Below are 23,549 nucleotides of genomic sequence, written 5' to 3' on the forward strand. Positions count from 1 at the left end.
AAGTTGAATGTCTTTATTAAAATTAAGTTGAATTACAAATTATAAAATTTGAGGGGGAAATGGGTAATAACTAAGGAGATGGGGTATACCAACTCACTGAAGATAGTCTAAGGCAAAGATAGGCAACCTCGTGCCCTGCAGATATTTTGCATGACAACTCCCATTAGCCTCAACCAGCATGGCCAATGGTCAGGGATTACGAGAGCTGTAGTCCAAGCTGCCATACACGAACTCTTCAACAACGTATTCCTAAGTGTGAATGTGAGGCGATAGTCAAATGATGTTTGAGAAGAGGTGTGGAGCCAGGGCGACGTCCATTTGTCACAGGTAAGTAATACCCACCCACACACTTCACACCACAACTGTGCTTCGGAGGGATACGGACACCGTGCTGGAAATGGCTCCCAAAAGGACAGCATTTCAAGGCCAGTTAGTGGGGTTGGGGGGGCAAAGTCTTGCTGCAACTTCTTGCCAGGCTCTCTCCCATAAGCTAGCACTCTTGGTAACTGCAACAACTTCCCATACTTGTCAAATTTTGGATTCAGCTTTGGCGTAAGTCCTACACGGTGCTGTAGCTTAAAGTTAGCTTTAAGTCAACAGGACTTTAAGTCAACAGCCAGGAGTCAACAGGGATCACCCATAGCATGAGAATGACAATGGTCCAGTGATACAATTGGACGCTGGCTACACCAAAATTCACATTTCCCACTGAAAGCTGTTAACACAGAGCGCCTAAGCTGTTTCAACAGCTTTTGAACCTCCATGCTGTGTTCGGACTAAGGAAAAACGATGCAGATCACACTCAAAATAGCTCCTTGTGGTCCACACAAGGTCGAGTACAGACAAGCTATTGTGGTTTTGTTTTAAATCAAGCAGCAGCTCTATGCACTGAAGAGTACATGGCTTTTGAAATTCAGTTTTTGCACCAAGAAAGAGGGAGTAAAAAGGGCGGAGAAGTAGAACTAGCACAGTTCTCTGTATCACAGTCTTGATATATTTAATACATAAGATGAGCCATTCCAAATCAAGATGCAGAAACAAAAAGGAAATAACGCTAAATGCTAGCAGTTCTTCTCCCTACAGCTTCTTCCAGGTATGGTAATAAAAAAAAAAATCAAAATACCCCTGTAAGACAGAGCCACAATCCACCTCTCTCTCTCTCTCTCTTTCTCTCTCACACACACACACACACACACACACACTCACTCACTCACTCACACTCTTTTAGTGTGAAGTTAGTAGTTTAGGACACCCCCTCCCCAAATTCTCTTTATACAAACGACAATTGCCCGAAGTCTTCGTCCAGCTGATCCTGGGAGGTCAGAGCTGCAGAGACGGTACTGGTGGTGACCCTATGCACATTTCTGGACTCTGGAGAGCGGAGTCGAAGGAACCTGGCATCATACCAATCATGCCATCGTTTTGAGGAGTTTCACCTTTCAAAAAGTCATCTTCCTCTTCCCCTTTGCACTGCACAAACAAATGCAACTGTTAAAATATCTTTTTAAAAATAGGAAAATGGTAAACATTTAAATTACTATGTTTTTTTTTATCTCCGCTATGTAGAGGATTTTACACCAGGAGGAGCAAATATTGTTAAAGGCAGGTAGGGAAGTTGCACCAGAACCTGAGGCGGTCCGGGTGTTGTTTAAATGATATTGCTCACCTCATTGGCAACATCTGTAGCCTCTCTTAGGTCCTCGATATTGTGCTCTTCCCAAAACTGATACAGAGGGTTAATTATGTTCTTTGATCTGTAAAGGACGTTGCAATATGATATAAGAGGAAGGGCAGAATAAGCAAAGAGAGAGATATACCTGCTTATCAGTGTTTTCTAGAATGACCTCCTCTCTCCTAAAAAGAGTTTGATAGTAAGCAGAAATTTACAGAAAACATTCCAACATTAAAGCAACTTCTCCAAGTTCTGGGCATCACACTTTAAGAAGGATGCAAACAAGCTGGAAAAGGTTTAGAGGAGGGCAACCAAGATGATTGGGGGACTGGAAATAAAGCTCTATGAAGAGAGACGGAAAGAACTGGGCATGTTTAGCCTTGAGAAGACTGAGGGGAGATATGATAGTGCTCTTCAGGTACTTGAAAAGTTGGCACAGAGAAGAAGGCCAGGATCTCTTCTCGATCATCTGAGAGTGCAGGACACGGAATAATGGGCTCAAGTTACAGGAAGCCAGATTCCAGCTGAACATCAGGAAAAACTTCCTGTTAGAGCAATACGACAATGGAACTAATTACCTAGGGAGGTGGTGGGCTCTCCCACACTGGAGGCCTTCAAGATGAAGCTGGATAGCCACCTGTCAGGGATGCTTTGACTTGGATTCCTTCACTGAGCAGGGGGCTGGACTAGATGGTCTTGTAGGACCCTTCCAACCCTACTAGTCTATGCTTCTGTGCCAGTCCTTATGAAACCAAAATGGCACCACTCATGAACAAGAGGGAGGTATTAACAGAGGTTTGCAGGAGTACCATAAAAAAACCTGTTTAGAAACAAACCCCAAGGGGGAAACCACCAAAACTGCCCAACTAGACTCAGTGGGCACAAAATGCTGGCCGACTGACTGTTGGGAGTGAGGGCGGGTGGGAGGGGGGCTGGTAAACTGAGGGGGAGGGAGAATGCAAAGGAGCATCCTGGAAGAAGGCAAGGCGTTATTTGAATGCATGAATTAACTTTCAAGGGTGTCTAGCTGCCTGGGTGAGAAGCCCTGCTGCCCACTCTCCCATAAGGGACAAACACATCTGATTTCTGCAAATCGGTACCTTTTGAGACTGTAAGGATCAAAAGGGAAAAAACTGTCCAGGGAGTTCGTGCAGGTCTCTATGGAGTCGCCCCCGCAGCTGCTTCTCACAACTGGCAAAACCTCTCTCCTGTTTCTCTCGATGATGGTGTCACAGAAGGCAATCTGGTACTTCCTGGAAGAAAGTGAGAAAAGCCAACTGAAGTTCATCTTTTAGGGAGAGAAAACAGAAGAAAGAGATAAACGCAAAATCAAAACATTCCATCAACATCTGGTACAAGTGCATCGCAGGGAGAAGCAAAGCGGAAAAGCTTTATTATTATTGATCTTAATAAACCTTAATCCAGCCTTTAGTTTGTGTGATCTCTCTGCATAACCTCAGTGCTAATTTCAGTGCCTCTTGGCTTAAGAGGGTGGCTACTGGGTATTTTGGGGGACTGAAAGGCTGGATTTGGCCAGTCCGGTTTTTGGGAGGGGGGTCCCGGGATTGGGTCCTAGGTGGTCCTCCCCCGCAAGGAGGTTGGGGCCGGTCCTGGAAGCTGGGATCCTCCTTCCCTTTTCCTTGACAATGTGTCTATCTGTGTGCAGGCATGAATACACTGCAGCCATGTGATGCACGCGTGTAAGGCTGAAGGAGTGGAGTCTGCCGCCGCAATCCCACTACCCCTACCCTACCTGCATTCACTGAACAGAGCCCCTCCTGAACACCTGAAAGGATATGCAGCAGAAACCTGAAATGCAGACATATACATTTGTTGTTGTTGTTCAGTCGTTAAGTCGTGTCCGACTCTTCGTGACCCCATGGACCATGGCACGCCAGGCCTTCCTGTCCTCCACTCTCTCCCGGAGTGTGCTCAAGTCCATATTCATTGCATCGGTGATGCTAACTAGCCATCTCATCCTCTGCTGTCCCCTTCTCCTTTTGCCTTCAGTCTTTCCCAGCATCAGGGTCTTTTCCAGGGAGTTTTCTCTTCGCATTAGGTGGCCAAAATATTTGAGCTTCAGCTTCAGTATACACGTCTATTTTTCTACAATCTATTAACGTTAGTTACTGTGTGCAACTATTCAAGGGAGAAAATAAAGACACCTACCTGGTCAGGGCAGCGAAATAATCCACAATGGAAGGCAAACAAACGTTCAGGGGGTTCAACTGACACATAACAATGCGCTCAAAGTTTAAGTTCTGCAGGAACGCTAGGCCTTCAAGACAAAGCGACGAACAGACATTCAGTGTTTAGATGGGGGCTTCCTCATCCTAAATGGTGCACTTTTTTGAGTTATCACAATACAAATGAGACTTAGGGCTGCTTTGGATGTTACACAAGACAAAGGGTTTGATATTAGGGGACGTGCATGTGCAGCAAGGAAGCCGGGTCAAGGGCGGCTTCCTGGAAAGAAAATGTGTCGCGTTTATAGGAACAAGGAAGGCTGTCCTATAATGAGCCGGACCTATAGCGAGTCAGACCACCTGTCTATCCAGACTCACATTTTCTACCAGCAGCAGCCCTCCAAATGCTTGAGCTGAAATCTCTCCCAGCTGTGTCAGCCTGATGCCTTTCAACTGGAGAGGCCAGGAATATAGGAAGCTGTCTTCTGCTGAACCAGGCCATTGGGACATCTAGCCAAGTGTTGTCTACACCGGGGCGGGCAAGCTTTTGGGGGCCAGGACTCTCACTGGCCTCTGCAAAACCCTCAGCAGTGAATGGGGCTGGTGGTGGGTGGGGCCCCGACACACAAGGCTCGTACAAAGGCACACACTCATTCCCCTCCCCCAGCGATCTGGCTCAAGACTGCTGTTCCCCTGATGCTATGAGCCTGGATCCTTCTACATGCTAAGCATGTGCTCTAACACTGCACCACACCTCCTCAGCCCTCTGCCAATTCCCTGCCAGCATACACCGCAAAACACCCAAGGATTTGGGCAGCACAGACCCAGTTCGCATGACATGGCGGATTGTCGTTGGTTAATTAATCCATGATTGGCCCCAGTGCATGCAGCCGCCATGTTGAATATGTAACATCTGATCGGGACAATCGGGGGTTGCAGCATGTCATGCAAACCTGGCCATCGTGGATTAATCCAGGGTTAAACAACCCACACTTAACCCTCGATTAGTAGTTGGGTTAAATGTAGGTCGCTTAACCCTCCATTAAGCCACGATGGCCAGGTACACACGACATGCTGCAACCCCCAATCGCCCTGATCAGAGGTTGCATATTCAAAAGGCTGGCCACACACACCCCACATATGCCAGGGCTAATTGTGGGTTAATTAACCCACGATAAGTTGCCATGTCAAATAAATTGGCCCAGAGTGAGAAGTCACCAGAACAGTGCTGGGAGCAGCTTCACGTCAGTGACTTACTACGGAGAAAAGTCTGCATATAGGTCTGTTTCAAATACCTGCCCACACAGCTGCTTCCAGGCATGGACTGGTTCCAACATTTCCCCACAAAGGCATGCAGGAATTAAACCACTACCCAGGTAAGTTCCAGCAACATATTCTTCTTGAACATGGTTATCACACTCACCTTTCTTTAGGCTGCCATCCAAGATCTGCTTGTGGCGAAAGATGACCACATAGAACACAGCCTGGCAGGCAGCATAGAAGGGGCCATGAAGAGCGATGTCGCAAAAAGCTTTTGTGCCCTTGTCCTGGTTATCAATGTACAGGTGCAACCAGCTGACAAGCAGGTCGAGACAGGCTTTCACTGTACTGCAATGGGACAGGAAACCTAATAAGGGCAGATACTAGCAGACCACCTTCCCTTATACATACCCAGGTGACCTGTAAGATCATCTAAGGAAGACTTGCTGGTGATCCCGAAATTAACGGAATGTTGCCATGCAATACTTCAACAGTTGGCCTTCTTGGTGGTGGTGCCCACCCTCTGGAAAAAGCTCCCCGGTGCAGTTCGGGAGGCAGAAATTGTGGCATTTATTTATTTAAAACATTTCTTGGCCACCTTTCAGGGTAGAACCCCCCCCCCCCCCGCAAGGTGGCTTACACTAAATAAAATACATTAAACAGTTAAATACATTAAACAGTTAAAATAAAACTGTTAACTGTTTTATACATAAATAAAATACATTAAACAGTTAAAATATTAAAAGTGATAAAAGATAAAAACAATAAAATAAAAGCCAAAAATAAAACCAGCAACAACAGCATGGCGGACCTCCGATGGCAACTTGTTCCAAAGGTGTGGGGCCACTGCAGAGAAGGCCCTCTCACGTGTGGTCACCCACCTGACTGCTCTCACGGGTGGGCAAATGAGAAGGGCCTCTCTTTCTCATCTTAAAGTGCAGGCAGGCTGATATGGGTGAAGGCGGTCCTTTTAAACACCTCCTGAAAATGCAACTGTTCACCCAGGCTTTCCTTGAGCTGTAACTGAATTAATCATGCCACTCCACCTTACTGCTCCTCATATTGCTTTTATTGTAATTGTTTTCAATATTGTGTTTTTAATATTGCATTTTAAATGTGACTTTAATATTTACATGTGAACTGCTGAGGGATTCAATTATATTTAGCGGTATATAAATATCACAAATAAATAAATAAAATAAAATACCCAACGGAACCATTCCATGATTGAGTGGAATGTAACCCTTTGTACGGGGTGTGACAGAGTCTACATTCTTCTCAGCAGTTTCGGCAGTGGAGGGTGTAACGACACAACCCCTCCCCCCCAATCCCAGACGTTGCCCACCTTGCTGAATGGTTTAGTGGGCCCCAATTCCCTCCCAAACAAGGAACTTCGGGACAAGCATTTGAGCAGTCCAGGACAAGCAAGTCCTTTGATATTAAAGTGTTCTATTATTTCCTCTGCTGTAACTCCCAAGTCTACATTTCCAGCCTTACATAGCGCGCGCGCGCACACACACACACACACAGAGAGAGAGAGAGAGAGAGAGAGAGAGAGAGAAGACTAACAACGGAGTATTCAAAAATATATTTAAGCTAAACGTTTCGGCTTCTGCCTTCATCAGTAGCTGTGCTGTTCATATAAATTAAAGGACATTGGTGGGCTACTTACACAACTGGAATAAACTTTGCCCGTGCCAAAAAGCTGCCGATGTAGCTACCAGTAGCCTGCCTGATCACTGCAGGAGTATTTGGATTCTGAAGCTTTTTCCAAAGATGCTCCACAAAGGCTTCCGCAATTCCCTGTGAAATTGCGACATATTAATGCTGGGGCGACGACATCCAGAGACATCGCTTGCTGGCACCAATCGCTTGTTAGAGAAACACTCCGCTTTCACAGTCAGAATATTTACTGTAGTTATCAACATACCTATATATGTTGGGAGTAGCATCCCTCAAAGACCTTACAACTTTTAGGTAGCCAGTGAGCATGCTTTGTTATATGTAGTCATCAAAATCTACTCAGAGAACCATCATGTTGTTCATTAAAAGGGGAGGATGGAAGGTGGAAACCCTTCCCAGGTTGGAGCTTTTCAGTGATGGTATCAAATAGGCTATACCGCTTCAGATTTTTGGTGGGAGAAAACGGGCCACAGCAATACGCAAAAAAGGATCCCAGAATTTTAACTGGCCATCAATATTTTGAATATGTACAACAAAATCACCCTTCCTCCAGAAGTACTTCCAGAGATCTTAATAAACCCTGATCGCCACCCCTCATCTGAAAAATTTAGAGGTATTTTCTTACAGTAATAAACTCTCATGCATCAGAACCAGAAGAGAGTGCTACTGTCTTGCATTTGATGGCCCATGATGGGATTTTAATATCAGTTGCTTTATCAGGTTGTGGTTTTTCATTGCAACTGTTTTTAGCTTTTTTAATGGTTTTTACAATTTTGTATGTTAACTTTTTTATTATGCTTTGTAATTTGTGTGAACCGCCTAGAGAGTTTTGGCTACTGGGCAGTACAGAAACAAAACAAATGAAATAAAATAACCTGGACCTGAGGGATTCTGGTTCAAAGGGTACTTCCATCACAGAATCACCTCAGAGCCAATGTGGTGAAGTAGCTAGAGTGTTGGCCTATGGCTGGTATGTCCCAGGTTCAAATCCCTACTAGCTACCAATCTCACAGGGTTTGGGCCAGTCACTCTTAGCTTAGCCTACCTTGCAGGGTTGTTGTGAGGGTAAAATAGGTGGTGGTGAGGAAAAGGAACAGGCATGCCATTCTTGAGTTCCTTGGACAAATGGGCAGGATAAAAATAAAATCAGTATTGGGCAGACAATGCTCTCTCCACCCTTCACCTTCACAGTGACACTAGCAATTCAGAGCTGCTACAGGCCTTCTTGGGGGCCACTCCCAGGCTCTGGAAGTCCCTGCCGAGGAAGGCTAGGTTGGCCGTCTCTCTGTTGTCCTTCTGCCAGCAGGCAAAGTCATAATGATGGCCACCCATTTGGATAGCTTTAAAACGGGGTTAGACAAATTCCTGGAGGAGGAGGCTATCAACAGCTACTAATCCTGATGGCTATATGCTACCTCCAGTATCAAAGACAGTATGCCTATGGACATCATTTGCTGCTGATCATAGGTGGGTGGATGCTGTTGCACTCATGTCCTGCTTGTGGGTTTCCCGTGGGCAGCTGGCTGGCCACTGTGTGAACAGAGCAGAGCATGAGATGGACCCTCAGTCTGACCCAGCAGGGCTCTTTTCATGTTCTTATGTTTTCATACAGTCAGGTCTTTGGCATATGAACTGGTCTGCAGCTGAAGGTGTTTTTAATTGGTTGGGTGCATCTTATTTCTTACACTGTAGAGTTTTTAATTTAATTGTTTTTGATATGATAGCGCTCTTCAAGTACTTGAAAGGTTGTCACAGAGAGGAAGGCCAGGATCTCTTCTGCATCATCCCAGAGTGCAGGACACGGAATAATGGGCTCAAGTTACAGGAAGCCAGATTCCCACTGAACATCAGGAAAAACTTCCTGACTGTTAGAGCAATACGACAATGGAACGAATTACTTAGGGAGGTGATGGGCTCTCCCACACTGGAGACATTCAAGATGAGGCTGGACAGCCATCTGTTGGGGATGCTCTGACTTGGATTCCTGCATTAAGCAGGGTCTTGTAGGCCCCTTCCAACCCTACTATTTTATGATTCTATGATTCAAAGAAGAAACATACAAGTGGGCGGACAGGAAACATACTAGTGTACTCCTTGGCCAGAAGGGCCCAGTAAGTAGACAGAGGAAAACATGATAAAAAGTTTTGAGTCTACGCACCAATTTCAAGCTACAGAGGTAGAACATGACATACTGCACATGACACGAGCCATGCGTTGGTAAAATCAGCTTATCAAATATAGCCACCAGATCTCGATACAAGTCCTTGGTTTTGCCAATATCAAGCTTCCCTAGGAACAAAAATGTTTGTTACCATGGTATTGTGCTAAGAGACAGAACATGCATATATATATTTTTAAATATTAACCATTAATTAAAATTTTCCAATCTATTTCCTCACTATTCTGCTAATACACTCAAGAGAGGGTACTGTAGGTGATAGAAGACACACCATCTTTTACACCATGAATCAACCAATAGGAGGACATTGCATTACTCTGTATTGGGCACTTCTGTCAAGAGCGCCCTGGTGGCCTCTTTCAGTCTACTCCAATAGCTAACTCAAGACATAGACACAAGGATTCTTTTCAAGGTTTTAATCCTTTTACAACTTAATGACTCTTTCAGATGCTAATCACCAGCAACTAAGCAAGGAACAGCAGAGTAGCCTATGCTCCAGGTTAGGCAGTTGGTCCCCGTTTGAAGGAGAATTACGGGAAGACCCTGAACTTATGGGCTAAGGAGAGTTCCTCCCTCTTTCCCTTGGGTCCTCAGGACGCGACCGTTGTTTGCACGTCAAACGGGCGCTACGCCTCCTTTCCGTACCCTCCAGCTGTCGTCGCTCCTGGCATCGGCGTCAAGCATCCAGCAAGCCCCCCTCCAGCGCTCTCTCACTGCCAGGGTCACTATCTATCTCAGGAATGCTGGCAGGAGGAATCTCTGCCAGCTGCTGTGACTGTGAGAGATGAGCACGCTCCTCTCCCACGGATTGCTGTTCCTCCTCAGAATCAGAACTGGTCTGGGGTTCTATTGGTTTCCACCCTGACAACTTCCTCTGATACACACGGAACCGAAAACCTGGGCCAGATGGACTGCTCTAGAGCCAATATGAGTTCTGATGGTATTTTTAGTATACACCAGAGTGGCACAAGTTCCAAAGCCTAAAGACTTCCAAAAGTTCCAAAGCCCAAATGCCTATGTGCGTATGCCACTTTAAAGCTGAATAAACTGAAAAGTGAACATGCAGCCTGCTGGGACACGCAGCGCGTTCCCCCTCCTCCCCTTCACATGGTAAACCAGGGATGGGGAACTTGTGGCCCACCAGACGTTTGGCCTACAACTCTCATCAGCCCTAGCCAGCAGAGCTGATGGTGAGGGATGCTCCTTCCCGTGGATTAATGGATTAATCGCAGAGTTATGCAAAGCGGAATTCTGCAAACTGAATGCTTCAGTGGGCAGAAGATAGGAGAATAAACTTCTGCCGGTTCTCCCTGTAGCCACCTAAAAACCTGGTCTGGGGTGTTGGGGAACCCTCCAGAACAGCATGGGAGGTGGTGCTGGGGACTACGAGGGGTGGGGGTGGGGGGAAATGAAACCACCTCTCTCCCCGCTTCTTCCAGTGGGAGCCTCTGCTGGATCCAAGTCACTTCCACAAATGGAAGCGCTTTGGTTCACAGAACAGCAGGTCTGAATCCAACCTTGTGGCCACATTTGCACATCACTTTAAGCCGTGAATTATGGCTTGATCAAACATGTATCAGATACTGAACAAGCCAGACTCTGAACGAGCAGCCCATTCACTCCTTGCATTCTCATTTATTGCTGGCTTATGATCCGGGCTTGTTCAGGAGCAACGAACCAGGATCTCAGGTTTGGATGCTGCAAGAAGCTCTCCTTTTCCTGGTTAGTTTACCTCACAGATGGGTAACTTGTGGGCCTCCAGATGTTCTGGCCTACAACTCCCACAATCTCTAACCACTGACCATGCTGGCTGGGGCTTATGGGGCTTGCTGTCTAAAACATCTGGAAGGCACCAGGTTGCCTACCTCTGTATGAATCAAACATCACATGGCTAACATATTTGTGGTTTGCAATTTTTGTGAACTGTCCAGAGCACCTCGGTTATTTGGTGGTATAGAGATGATGGTGATGATGATAATCGTCATCACTTCCCCAGAAACATTTCCAAACAGCTTTGTCTCTCTCCCTCCCCACTTTAGGCTTAACCCTTCCTCCAGTTCTATCTACCAAACTCCCTTAGCAGGGAGTTCTACAGATTATGTCAGAAAGCTTCTATAGCAGATTAGTGCTTATATTCATTACCATTAACATGGCAGATATCCTTAACATATGAGAACAATACGATCATCAGGATGTCCAGGCGTTCTGCGATAGGATGAGCCATCATGTCATGCTTCTCTGGCTTTTCTCCATCTTCATCCTATTAAAATAAAGTGCAACGCTTATGTAGCAGTTTCACACGCACACACACACACACACACACACACACAGAAATAGAGCATCCAGCTATAATTCCAGGCACAAAGCTAACAAATATTCCTTCCCATAATCTTAAAACTGTTCTACACTTAAAGTTTATATTTCTTAAAAATACACTACTTTGTATCAACGACATTGCTTAACAAGCAAACATACCATGTCGAAGAGACCTTCCTCGGTTGTCTCCTCAATCTCAACTTCAGCCGCTTCAATATCTTTTCTGGGGGCGCTCACCTGTTATAAGGATATTGTAGCAGTTTGATACAACTATCTCATCTATTTGTTCAAACCAATAACACTTTATACAGGGAAGATTTAGACCAGGGGTGGGCAACATCGGGGGGTCCAGGGGCCACTTTCTACCCTCCAAACCCCCTCCTCTTGCACTCCTGCCATTGCCACTGCAAGTTGGCAATGCAGCAGCAATTAAAAATAAAATAAATCAGTGGTTTGCAAAAGAGGCTTAAAAGGGATAAATTTAGTTTTTTTTCAAGTTAAATTTGTCCTTTTTAAGCCTCCGTTGCAGTTTGCCACCAAATATTTGGTAGTATTTTTTTTGCTGCTGCATCACCAAATTTCAGCATCATAGCAGCGGGGACCGCACTAGAGGCCAGGGGATGTATTTGGTCCAGGTGCCCACCCATTTTAGACTCTGCACGGACTATTTCTTTTACTTAAAGGTCATGCTAAAAAGTGAAACAGCCATTTTATGAAACTGCAATTTACCACATTCTATACTTACATCCATCTTTAATAGCCTTTCGATAACCAGTTCCAAAATGTCATGTCTCAGTGTTGGGATGTATCCACTAATCCGTAGCAGGTTATGTACGTAACATTGCTGTAATGGAATTTTCCCATTTAAAAAAAATGTAAATTAAAGAAAAAGAACCAATCACTTCATATTTGGAAGTACACTGAAAATTTAAGTTCTGCAGTATTAAGCCCCTTCAATGTATATATTCAACCAATAATAGATTGGAATTTCTTAAGAAAGGCCTTTATTTTTCACAGTCTCTCTCATACTGCTTGGGCACAACAGCAGGGATATTCTAGCTTACAAGACAGTGTTTCTTTGAGGCACCATGTCTCAGCAGTGAAACACATGCTTCACATGCAGAAGGTCACAGGTCCAATCCCTAGCACCTCCAGCACAGCACAGCCCTAATTCCCCTCTCCTGTTTTTGCCCAAATTCCACTCCCCCTCCAGGGGTGGGGGTTAAAAATAGAGAAAAAAGTCTTCATTGATTCCAATGGAGACATTTTTTTCTATTTTTTTAAGCACTCCATGGTGTGTGTGTGTGTGGGGGGGGGGGGGATGGAATTTCAGGACGACAAGGGGAGAGGAAATTTTTTTTTAAACCCTCCCAAAGCGCCACAAACCCAATTTGAATCCGGCCTGTGCGCTCTTGCACTGAAGTAAATAATCCAATTTGAGGAACATTGGAGAACGTTTAATTTGGCCCAAAGTTAACACTCGCAAAGCGTGGAGGGCTAGAACATCTTTTGCCACTCTAACCTGCTTAACTCCTTGATTTTTTCTCTCAAGGATAACACTGGGAAAGAAACCTTGGAATACAGTTGGCTAGACTGGCAAAAGACACTCTAGCTCTCCATACTTCATGGTTTCACTATCAATAATGCTATCATTTGAGAAACCAGACTAGAGCAGCCACCTCTTGTAGCAAGGAAAGGAAAACCTTCCCTGCTCAGGGAAGAGGTTTACGATCCTGATGAAGATCCCCCCATGGAGAGAGAGAGACAGACAGAGACAGACAGACAGAGAACGTGTGCGCAACTGTGGGAAGAGCATGTACACAACCGTTGTGAACTGCCCAGAGAAGTTCGGCTGTTGGGTGGTATAGAAATGCAATCAATCAATCAATCAATCAATCGTCGGGGAAGCATGTATGAATGTGACTGGGTGTGAGAGACAGTAGTGAGTGGTGGGACGTGCACACGTGTGTGTGTGAAAGAGAGTGGGGGAGGGAGAGAGAGAATGAACCCGTAGCTGCAGCCACTACCAGCATGCAGCCCCTGATCTCCTGCCCACCACCACATGCAGCAGAAGGTTGCCCATACCTGGGATACATAGCACTGAGCTATACAGACCAATGGCTTGACTCAGTTTAAAGCAGCTTCATAAACCTCTCAGAGCACAGTCCTATCGATTGCACCCTCGGTGACTGGAAGCCCCTGAACTCAGAGGCTCCCGATCATCCAGTGCAGGGCGGGAGGAGGCAATCTTTGCTTCCCCATCCTCCTGCCTTGCATTTCTCACTAGACAGGCTTTTTTCCTGTCTAGAGATGGCAAGTCAGAGGGGGAGGGAAGGAGGCTGAAAAAGGCTCAGGATAACTCATATCTGGCCACTCCCGTGTCCTTCCCCCGTGCCCACTGGAACACCCCCTTTCCTCCTTCTCTGAGGTCATTTTTCCAACCTCAGAGAGCAGCTGATGCAGTTCTTTCCATGCCAGCTGCGAGGGGGTGGGGTCGGAGGGTCGGATGTCCGACTCCCCCTTCTGAGGTTGGAGTGCTGCCTCCGACCTCGAAAGGGGGAATCTGAACAATCCTATGGTCTCTGGTGTGTGCGCCCAGGGACTACATGATCGCTCTCTTAAACTTTTTGAACTTATTTAACAGATTTATATACAACTGACTATATTTAAAAACATCTCTAAGCAGTTTACAAGAAAATTAAAGACGTTAAAATACAATTAAAATACACAATAATTGCTAAAACATTTATATAACATTAACAAAAACATTAGAACCAATTATAACCAATACAACACCATAATTACAAAGAATCCTATGAGGAGAGACTGAAAGAAATGGGCATGTTTAGCCTTGAGAAGACTGAGGGGAGAGATGACAGTGCTCTTCAGGTACTTGAAAGGTTGTCACAGAGAGGAAGGCCAGGACTCTTCTCGATCATCCTAGAATGCAGGGCACGGAATAATGGGCTCAAGTTACAGGTAGCCAGATTCCGGCTGAACATCAGGAAAAATGTCCTGACTGTTAGAGCAATACGACAACAGAACCAATTCCCTAGGGAGGTGGTGGGCTCTCCCACACTGGAGACCTTCAAGATGAGGCTGGACAGCCACCTGTCATGGATGCTTTGACTTGGATTCCTGCATTGAGCAGGGGGCTGGACTCTATGGTCTTGTAGGCCCCTTCCAACCCTACTACTTTATGATTCCGTGATTACAACTTGTGCTCCCCTTCGAGCTGGTTAGGAATACAGGAAGCTGCTTTATTCCAGGTCAGGCTATTTATCCATCCAGCACAGTACTGTATGCTCTGCCTGGCAGTGCCTCTCCAGGGTCTCAGGCAGAAGGAGTCTTCCCCATCTTGTGCTATCTAATCCTTTTTAACTGGATCTACCAAGGATTGAACCCAACACCTTCCCTCTCCTTTTTGGTTCCCCTACCCAAGCACCGGTATCTGAAAGTGAGCATTCAGAAATCATCTGAACGGGGCCCATGCCTCAGTGGTAACATGCCAGTTTCATGAATCCAACACTTAGATTCTAAAACTTAATTAAAAGCCTACACAGTCATTAATGGCCTGAAGGAATAGACAGTTTCCTTCATTGTAACAATTACTATCTATACCCATTTTGTGCCAGAGCCCACAGCAATGCAGCTGCATAATGTCTGCTAATTTAATTTCAGGGGGTCTTCCAAAGAATTCATTAAGAATAACACCACTGCCAAATGCAGAGAGGGAAAATCCGGTTTTAAAAATGCTGATCGCTTACCAGAGTTCTTTCTGATTTACTTATGAAGGGAAATTTTTCGACGAGCACTGGCATGAGAAATTGTGGTGTCCTGCAATGCAGAAAACATAGGTTTTATAACAACTGCGAACACTGAACAAATTTCCTGGAGCCCTTTTGGACAATGAAGACTGAGGAAAGCCAACAGGAAGGATTTTAATAGTGGAAGGTATATAAAAGACATACAAAAGTGTCTTCCCAATAATGCTTCCCATCCAAATTTGATGGGAAATAATTAGGGAAGGGGAACTTAAGAATATCAGTTTCTTAAGTTAAATATCTCCCTAATTATGTTAAGGTAAAATACTATGAAAAAATCAAAAAGAAAATTTCCAAAATCCCTATCACCAGAATACCTCTATTAAGCCAATTAAAAGTTCATAAAAAACTGTGAAAGCTTTCAAGTTCTCCAAAAGTCTTCATCAGGCAAGATGGTAAACAAAACAAAAGGTATGAGGGAAGAGAAATGTGGCTGGTGTTCAAGCCATGGAGTCTGCATTTGGTTACAGTCTTAAGATGGAAATTGAAGGAGGCTGCTGACATTCCCTTTACACTCTTATCAGTACAGAGATGTTTTCAGGTCACATCCAACACAAACAATGACTGATCATCCATTTCTGAAAACATATAAACCCAGTTGTTACTCAGAGACACAGTCTTCATCCTAAGCAAAACATGCAGGTTACTTTTTAGGTGGCAAATGGAAGCAAACAAAAACTGAACAGTTTTTATACTGACAAAGCTGGAGTTAATTTCAGATGGTGTAATAGGTAAAAGAAAGAAAAGAAAGTCAATGGAAGCCGAATTAGAGAAAGGGTCTCAATCAGTGTGGGGAGCCTGTGTGGCATAATGATTAGAGTGCTAAATTATGGATGGGGGGTGGGTGGGACCCAGGTTCAAATTCCTGCTCAGCCAGAAAGCTTACAGGGTGACCGTGGGACAGTCACAATCTCTCAGGGTTGCAGGGAGCATAAAGAAACATCAGCCTGAGTCCCTTGGAAGAAAGGCGGGATAAGAATTAGACAGATACGCAGGATCAGTAAACAACTGCCATGGTGTGGAGTGCTCCCTCTTCACAATTCCAGCCACTCAATTCCATCCCCCATGGTTTTCTCCCCGCCCCCCCCAACACAGTCTTCATTCTGTATCCATTGAGCATGCTCAGTCATCACTGGGCTGTTTTGGCCTTGGGGGTCTCCCCTAGGATTTTTGCATTCACCAGCAGATTTCTTTGTACTTCTGCAAACCTTGGTTTTCCCCCAAGCCTGCTAATATCTCCCTTCTGAGGGTGGGTGGTGCCGTTTTGGCTACATGTTCGGGCACTCCTGTCTGAACATTGGAAATAGGAGGTATTTTAGGGTTGATTTAAGGCACAGTCCTATGCATGTTTAGAGAGAGAGGAAAAACTCCTACGATTCCCAGCATGCCCATGCCAGTATGGCTGGCTGGCTACTGGGAGTTCTAGGTCTTTTTTTTGGTTGGTGCCAAAGTCTGAGCCAAGGTTGGTGCCAAAATCTGAAAGGAACTACAAATGTCACATTTAGGTTATCTAAAGTAACCAGAAACACACCGCAAAGCACACACATGCATAGCTTCGTGCTCATAAAAGGCTCCACAGAAACTTAAGGCAGAGCATTATATCTGTCCTAAGAGAAGAGAGACCATACACACAGTTAATCCAGAGTAAACACTTTCTTTTTATTCCACACCCTAATGGTTCATATCGTACTCCGCCACAACAGTGCCACTGCACTTTTTCAAACAATATAATTGAAAGTACAGGGAAATGATTAGTGTGATGATTCAGTAGCACTCTAAATAGTAGGCAAGGGCTTAGGGTAGTATCCAATACTTGCCACACACGAGCAAGACCCACCACTAGTGCAACAGGAAACTAGCAAAACGCTTGTCCAGAATGGGGCAGGTCAGTGGAGCTTTCAGAAGGAAGCCACACTGACCCATCTCATTCTGGAAATGAGTGTTTCTGCTTGTTTCCGGGACTTCTGTTGGAAGCAGTAGTTCCTGTTGCACAAGCAGTGTGTGTCCTGCTAATGCAACAGAAACACTGGGAGCACAGCAGCAATACTGGATACTGCTCCATACTTCTTTGAGATTAGAAAAATACAAGCTTTTGAGTGTCTCAACACAACAAGTCTACAATTGGCAACACAGGGGGGCAATCTAGGAAAAGGTAATTTTAGGGCTATTGGACGGATTTGGACCAATTCGTACTGCAGAATCTTTTGAATGACAAAATATGGCCATTTTACATAGCCTTGTTCCTTGAAGTATATGTGTAGGAAGCCTGGTTGTCCCCAGTGCATTTCAGTTAGTTTGAATTTGTCAGTAGGTAGAAAGGGATAAGCATTAACTTAGGAGACATATCTAATAAAATATTATGTACTTACAAAGGGACGTATTTTACAATTGTTTGCAATGCTCTGTGGCAGGTGTTGAAGCCCTCAGGAACATCTGCAAGAATTGAAAATCAGCAAGCATGTACATTAGCCCAGAAAATTTATTATATTTTAAATTTCACTGGTGCACTCCTCTAATTTCTTAAGGTATATAGTTTTACTGCGATGACATTGTTTAATCTTTACATCTAATGTACTTGAATGGTGATGGCCACTAGCACAGATGGCTTTAAAGGGGAAGAAGACAAATTGGTAGCTATGTCTATCAATGGCTTGATAACCGTATGCAGCCTTCAGCTTTCAGTCAATGAGAAATCACTAAAGTTCGAGAGCGCTATATTTCAACCTTACCCTCACAGTCCTAAACAGTTATGAGCTACTGCAACAGAAGCACTACTGTATTAAAATGGAAGCAATATGCATAAAAAACAAATAGTTTTGCTACTCACTTTCATCATCATCTGAGTCAGAGATGTCCACATCATTCTCTTGTATGATTATTCGAGCTAGGTAGAAATGGGATTATTGTATTATGTGGTATATTGCCAAATAAACAACAAAATTATAATGCCACCTAAAAGCCTAAGCTATCAAATTACAAATTATAAAATATTCCAGTATTACAAATATTCTTATCTATAAAATATATATTAACATGCGGTAAATTTTATCCCACATTCCATATGATTCTAGTCTCCTTTTCAGTTAATGTTCTCAATGTGTTTTGACTCTTATAAGCAAAGACCAATTTTAAAAGGTGACTAAGGATGCAATCCTATGCATGTTTCGACAGAAAAAAGTCTTAAAATTCCTAGCATTGATTTGTAGCACTTTTTTGAGTCTAAACATGCATAGCATCATGCCCTCATTTTCCACCAGATGCTCATTTCATTGATCTCTTTCTCTCTCTCCCCAGAACCTCAATACATAGGTCTAGAGTTGGGGTATAAACATTATAAACAGGTTTCTGTATAATTTTCAGAATTAAAGACAAGTGGAATGTGCTCACTATCCAGTTAAAATCCAGCAGCCAGTTATGGCTAAAGCACTTGTTGGTTGTTCAAATGACACCCCTCCCCACAACCTCTACACATGCCAGGATTAGACGGAATCCTGGGTTGATACAAAGCCTTTTCTGACCCCCACACACATGCACAGAACATAATGCATGAACCAGGAGGTACCATATTTATTTGAACATAGGATCACTTTAATCCCACTATGAAGCAGGGTTTGGACTGTAGAGCCAGGAAGATCCCTTGTTCAAATAATCTCAATATTTATTAGTTCTGATATGCTTGATGTGTTCATTGAGATTCCAGGGCAAGTATTGTCTGAATGGGCCCAAGATATTTTTATCTGTTTTACAATCACACATCTTGGGAACCCTTCTAAGCACTGAAAGGGAGGATATACATGATTTTAAGTCAATACATTTTAGCAATCATTGGCTGCTGGATTTTAATACATTGAACATAACATTTAAAAAAACATTCCAGTTGTCTTTTATTTAGGTTAACTTACACATAAATGACAACACTTCAGCTGTGTTCACATGTCACATTAAACAATGGTTTAGCACAGCATTCACATGCAGGAAAGAGCTGCAGTGAGTCTTGGGGTCACAGACTCCCTGCTCCTCCTGTGCAGCCTGGAGAGGAACTCTAGAAGCTTTTACTTTCAGTATCCCCAGAACATGGCCTGTCATGTCATCTAGACCAGGGATTGTGGTTTAACAATAACTATGATCAGTTTCAATACAAACCAACTTCCAGCCATGTGTTCTGAAGATGGCTTGTTGACACAAACCATAAACCATGATCTCCACTTTGGACGACATGATAAGCCACATTTAAAGGAAGCGAAAAGTAAAGGCTTGCCAGGTTGTCCTCCTGGCCACGTAGGAGGTGAAGGGAGAGGATAGCAGGTGAGTACAAGGCTCACTTGGCTGCTTTCTGCTCATGCACGTTGCACTAAACCTTGCTTTAGCATGATGTGCAAACATAGCCTTTGAGTTTAAATAATTATATAAATAATTTTTCAACTATCCAGATCAGCAATATAAAAAATAAACATTGCAAGCAAGGTTCACAATTAAATCCTGGTCAACAAACTGCACAGGTCAACAAACTGCACAAATCCTGGTCAACAAACTGCACTGGTCAACAAACTGCACAAACTGTAAATGGAAGGGGAGGAAAAACTCACGTGGTATGAAGTGGGAGACAATCATTGCAAGACATGGCCTAAGGTAGATTGTCTGTGCAGACATTAAGTTACTCAGGAAAGCCAAGTACTCTTCCACCACCGCTTGGCTTCTTCTCAGCCATGGCACCTTCTGCATTGTTAAGTATAAGTTAGAACATGTGCCGTGCAGACTAAATTAAAACCCACTAGAACACCCAATACAACCAGCACATTCTTACCAACAAGATGCTGATGAGTTCTTCAAACTCTTTGGTCAATTGCGTTACAGAAGACCGGAATTCATGCAGCCAGTTAATAATCTGGTCATCCTTAAAACAGAACCAATTGTGCTTTAATAGTTGAATGCGTAAGATGTCCCAAAATTTACGAAATGGGGCATTTAAAAAAATAAAAAGCTGTCAGAAGGGCTACCAAGTTTCCACATTTCACTGTTTGGTATTGAGATGAGCACTATGAACCTGCCTGGATTCATATTCCGAGCTATGGTCAGATAATGTTTAGATCCACCACTAATTATTAGTTATATTTGTTCACAGTACACAAAATTCAAAATGAATACAACTCATGTGTTTTATTCTTAAATGTAATAAGCCACTGTAAAGTTCTGAATCTACGATGGAAAACACCTTACTTTTATGTCTGGATCCAACAGCTGATGCTTCAACAAAACGAAGTCAGTTGTCTCACCCTAAGGCAGAAAAGCAATAAATTGTATCCTGACAAGTCATATAGCTTCACATCATTAGCTTATTCTATCACCACTAGAAATATCTATACAGACAATACAAACAGAAGTATTACTACCTCAAAATGGAGGAGCAATCTTTAGAGAAACCTAATTTCTAGCTTCTTGTGCTAATTTCTTCATGTGCTGCAAAAATTGTTTTGCGACACATGTCATAACTCGAATAAGCTTCCCAAAAACTATCTCAGATTTATCCCTTTTTCACTTCAGTTAGATTAAAAATTATGCCCTTTGAATACAGCTAAGAAATATGACCAATATGGTTTATGCTTTCCTCTCTTAAAAAACACCAGAACATATTGATGTTACCTTTTGGTATTTCTGCAGAATCTCAGCCAACGTCCCACCAAATCTGACTGTTTTCCTTGGTGGCGAACTTAAAAACTCATCTGCAGCCAGCATGTCAGAAATTCTAAACAAATGAAAGTATAAGACTGAACACACTAGCTGCAATTAATTCTCAATGGTGGCGAATCCTGGCTTACCATGAATGAACACATCCCATGTGCTCCCACTTAGCTCCTCCTACTCGGACGAGCGGCTAAACAAACCAGGAAATTAAAGCTTACTATGACATCAAACCTTGGGATCCCTGGTTTGCTTAGCCCTTTACAAGCCAGGATCATAAACCGGGGTTTGTTCTTGGCTTAATTCAGGACAGATAAAAGAAAGTACTTCTTCACACAGCACATAGTTAAATGATGGAATTTGCTACCACAAGATGTAGTGATGGCCACAAATGTAGATGGCTTCAAAGGGTTTAGATATAATCATGGAGGATAAATCTACCAATGGCTACTAGTCCTGATGCCTCTACGCTACTTCCAGTATCAGACGTAGTATGCCTGTGGTACACCAGTTGCTGGGGAACATGGGCAGGAGGGTGCTGTTGCACTCATGTCCTGCTTGTGGGTTTCCTGTGGGCTGCTGGTTGGCCACTGTGTGAATGGAATGCTGGACGAGATGGACCCTTGGTCTGATCCAGCAGGGCTTTTATCTTCTTAAGAATTCTGGCTCATTTGGGAGCAACAAATGTCACATTTTGTTTTCTGCTTACTTTAGCTGTTTGTGCAGCTAAAGTAGCCAAGCCTCTGCCAGCACCAACACCAACCCACAGCTTGTTTATGATAAGCCATGATTCACCACAATCCTGGCTTACTGCTGTATGTGAACACAGCCTATAAATAAGCACTTTAAAGCTATATAGACCCATTGGTTTTTGCTCTCTTATATGAAAACCCAGTATAACTTCACTTTACGCACCATCCCCTATTTGAACGTTTTCCGTTTCATTAAATTTGCTTTCACTAGAAACTATAGGGTTTGCTTTCACTAAAAACTATAGGGTTTGCTTTCACTAAAAACTATAGGGTTTGCTTTCACTAAAAACTATAGGGTTTGCTTTCACTAAAAACTATAGGGTTTGCTTTCACTAAAAACTATAGGGTTTGCTTTCACTAAAAACTATATCCATCCTACAAGTTGTTTGTTTTTAACAACTGAAATGCTGGCTCACTCAAATTTGTTTTCCCAAAATAAATCTAACAACCCCTGCTGGTGAAAGTATCCAGAAGTGTATGTTTTGTTGTTGAAATCCACCCACACAGGGTTCTGAACACCCATCACTGAGATGCAGTCTTCTGGATTCCAGAATAACACTCCCCCAACCCCGCAGACAATAAACCTGATGGAAAGAGACATGAGTCTACAAAAACTTCCATCATAATAAATGGGTCCGTCTTTTAAGTGCCACACTTCGGTCATTTTTAGCTAGCAGCAGCTTCTCAGGGCCTGAGAAGCAAAAGACCTTTTCCTAGCCATCCTACCGGTACAAGCGCTCTGCCACAGAGGACTATGCCCTTTCTCCCTACATGAACCAGCGCAGTGCAGCAACTAGAGTGTCGGACTAGGACCTCAGTTCACATTTATGTTATTAATACTTATTTATTTTCTAATAATATTTATATACTGCTTAATACTTAAACGAATTTCCAAACAGTTCACACACCGGTATTAAACGTCGCATTTAAATACATCAAAACACGTTTAAGCCAAGGCCAGCTATAATCACAAAACAAGTATATTCAAAATACACTATTAAAAACAGTTTTAAAACTACTACAACAATACAAAAAGCTGCAGAAATCCCCACTCTGACATGAAACTCGCCGGCCAACCTCGGGCCACCTGGAAGGCCGCAGTGCTCCTCTCAGCCTAGCCTACCTTACAGGGTTGCTGTGAGGATAAAAGGGGGGCATATATGCCATCTTGAGTCTCTTGGCACGCGAGGCCAGATACGAATGTAATAAAGCGCAGACGCTTGTCGACCCGCAGCCAGCCCACCCTCCTTCGCTGCCTTCCTCGCAGCTCCCACCTTCTCTCTCAGCTGGGCCTTCCCACGAACTGTGCCCCGCTTTAAGGTCTCCGCCTGCCCTCCAGCGCGCGCGGCCGCGCTCCCTGCTGGCCTCCTGCACCCACAGCCGCCGCCTCTTCCCCGGCCATGCTCCTCACGCGCGAAGCGAGGTTCCCCAACCGCGCAGCTCGCTCCAGAACGCACCGGCCAAACGGCGCCCGCCGCCCCGGAAGTAAAAAGGAACTTCCGCCCTCCGCAAAGGGGAAAAGGTTCGTGCATTCAATGTAACCGACTAGACACTCCCGGTTCCCAATGGAACATGGAGTGGGGGTTAATCCAGGTTTCCTGCCTCGCTTCAGCTGTTAATTTACTCAGCAATGCCAAGACGGTTGTGTTTTCACCAATTACTACTGCTGCTGCTGTTGCAAACTGTCAAGTTTTATTTTTATACATTCAAAGACTAGAAGTGTGTTTTCTGTATTCCATTGCCAGGTAGCGCCAACCTTTACCTTCCCCCTTTACGTCCGTGATTACATACGTGCGCGCACGCCTGACAACTGAGGATCATACTCCCTGTATCGGGTGAAGTGGGTTCCACGGAAACCTATCCCATGCTGCTTTTTAAAGGCTGCAATCCTATCCGCACTTACCTGGGAGTAAGTCCCATTGAACGCAATGGTACTTACTTTTGAGTAGACATGCCTAGGGTTGAAGTGTAACTTGTGCAAAATATGGCTTTGTAAAT

General features: G+C 44.1%; 1 protein-coding gene across 2 annotated transcripts; it reads right to left on the reverse strand.

Moving 5' to 3' along the window:
- Positions 1-23,038, reverse strand: RRN3 (RNA polymerase I transcription factor RRN3). 2 transcript variants are annotated; one of them, XM_084818624.1, is made up of 18 exons: positions 23,009-23,038; positions 20,761-20,863; positions 20,338-20,394; positions 19,925-20,014; positions 19,707-19,836; positions 17,948-18,004; positions 17,490-17,553; positions 15,064-15,133; positions 12,042-12,140; positions 11,456-11,533; positions 11,123-11,240; positions 8,960-9,090; positions 6,791-6,921; positions 5,282-5,466; positions 3,842-3,950; positions 2,773-2,925; positions 1,667-1,754; positions 1-1,470 (listed from the first exon to the last, which is right to left on the reverse strand). In XM_084818624.1, exons 2-18 carry the CDS (start codon positions 20,851-20,853, stop codon positions 1,321-1,323), a joined length of 1,803 nt encoding a protein of 600 aa, XP_084674750.1. In that variant the 5' UTR covers positions 20,854-20,863; positions 23,009-23,038; the 3' UTR covers positions 1-1,320. The 2 variants fall into 2 exon arrangements, with proteins under 2 accessions (XP_084674750.1, XP_084674748.1); XM_084818622.1 differs by having other exon boundaries at positions 22,826-23,038.
- Positions 23,039-23,549: the final 511 nt, after the last annotated feature.

This window comes from Heloderma suspectum, chromosome 12 (assembly GCF_057233095.1).
Source record: "Heloderma suspectum isolate Gila_16-S chromosome 12, 16-S_ref, whole genome shotgun sequence".
Lineage (NCBI taxonomy): Eukaryota > Metazoa > Chordata > Lepidosauria > Squamata > Helodermatidae > Heloderma > Heloderma suspectum.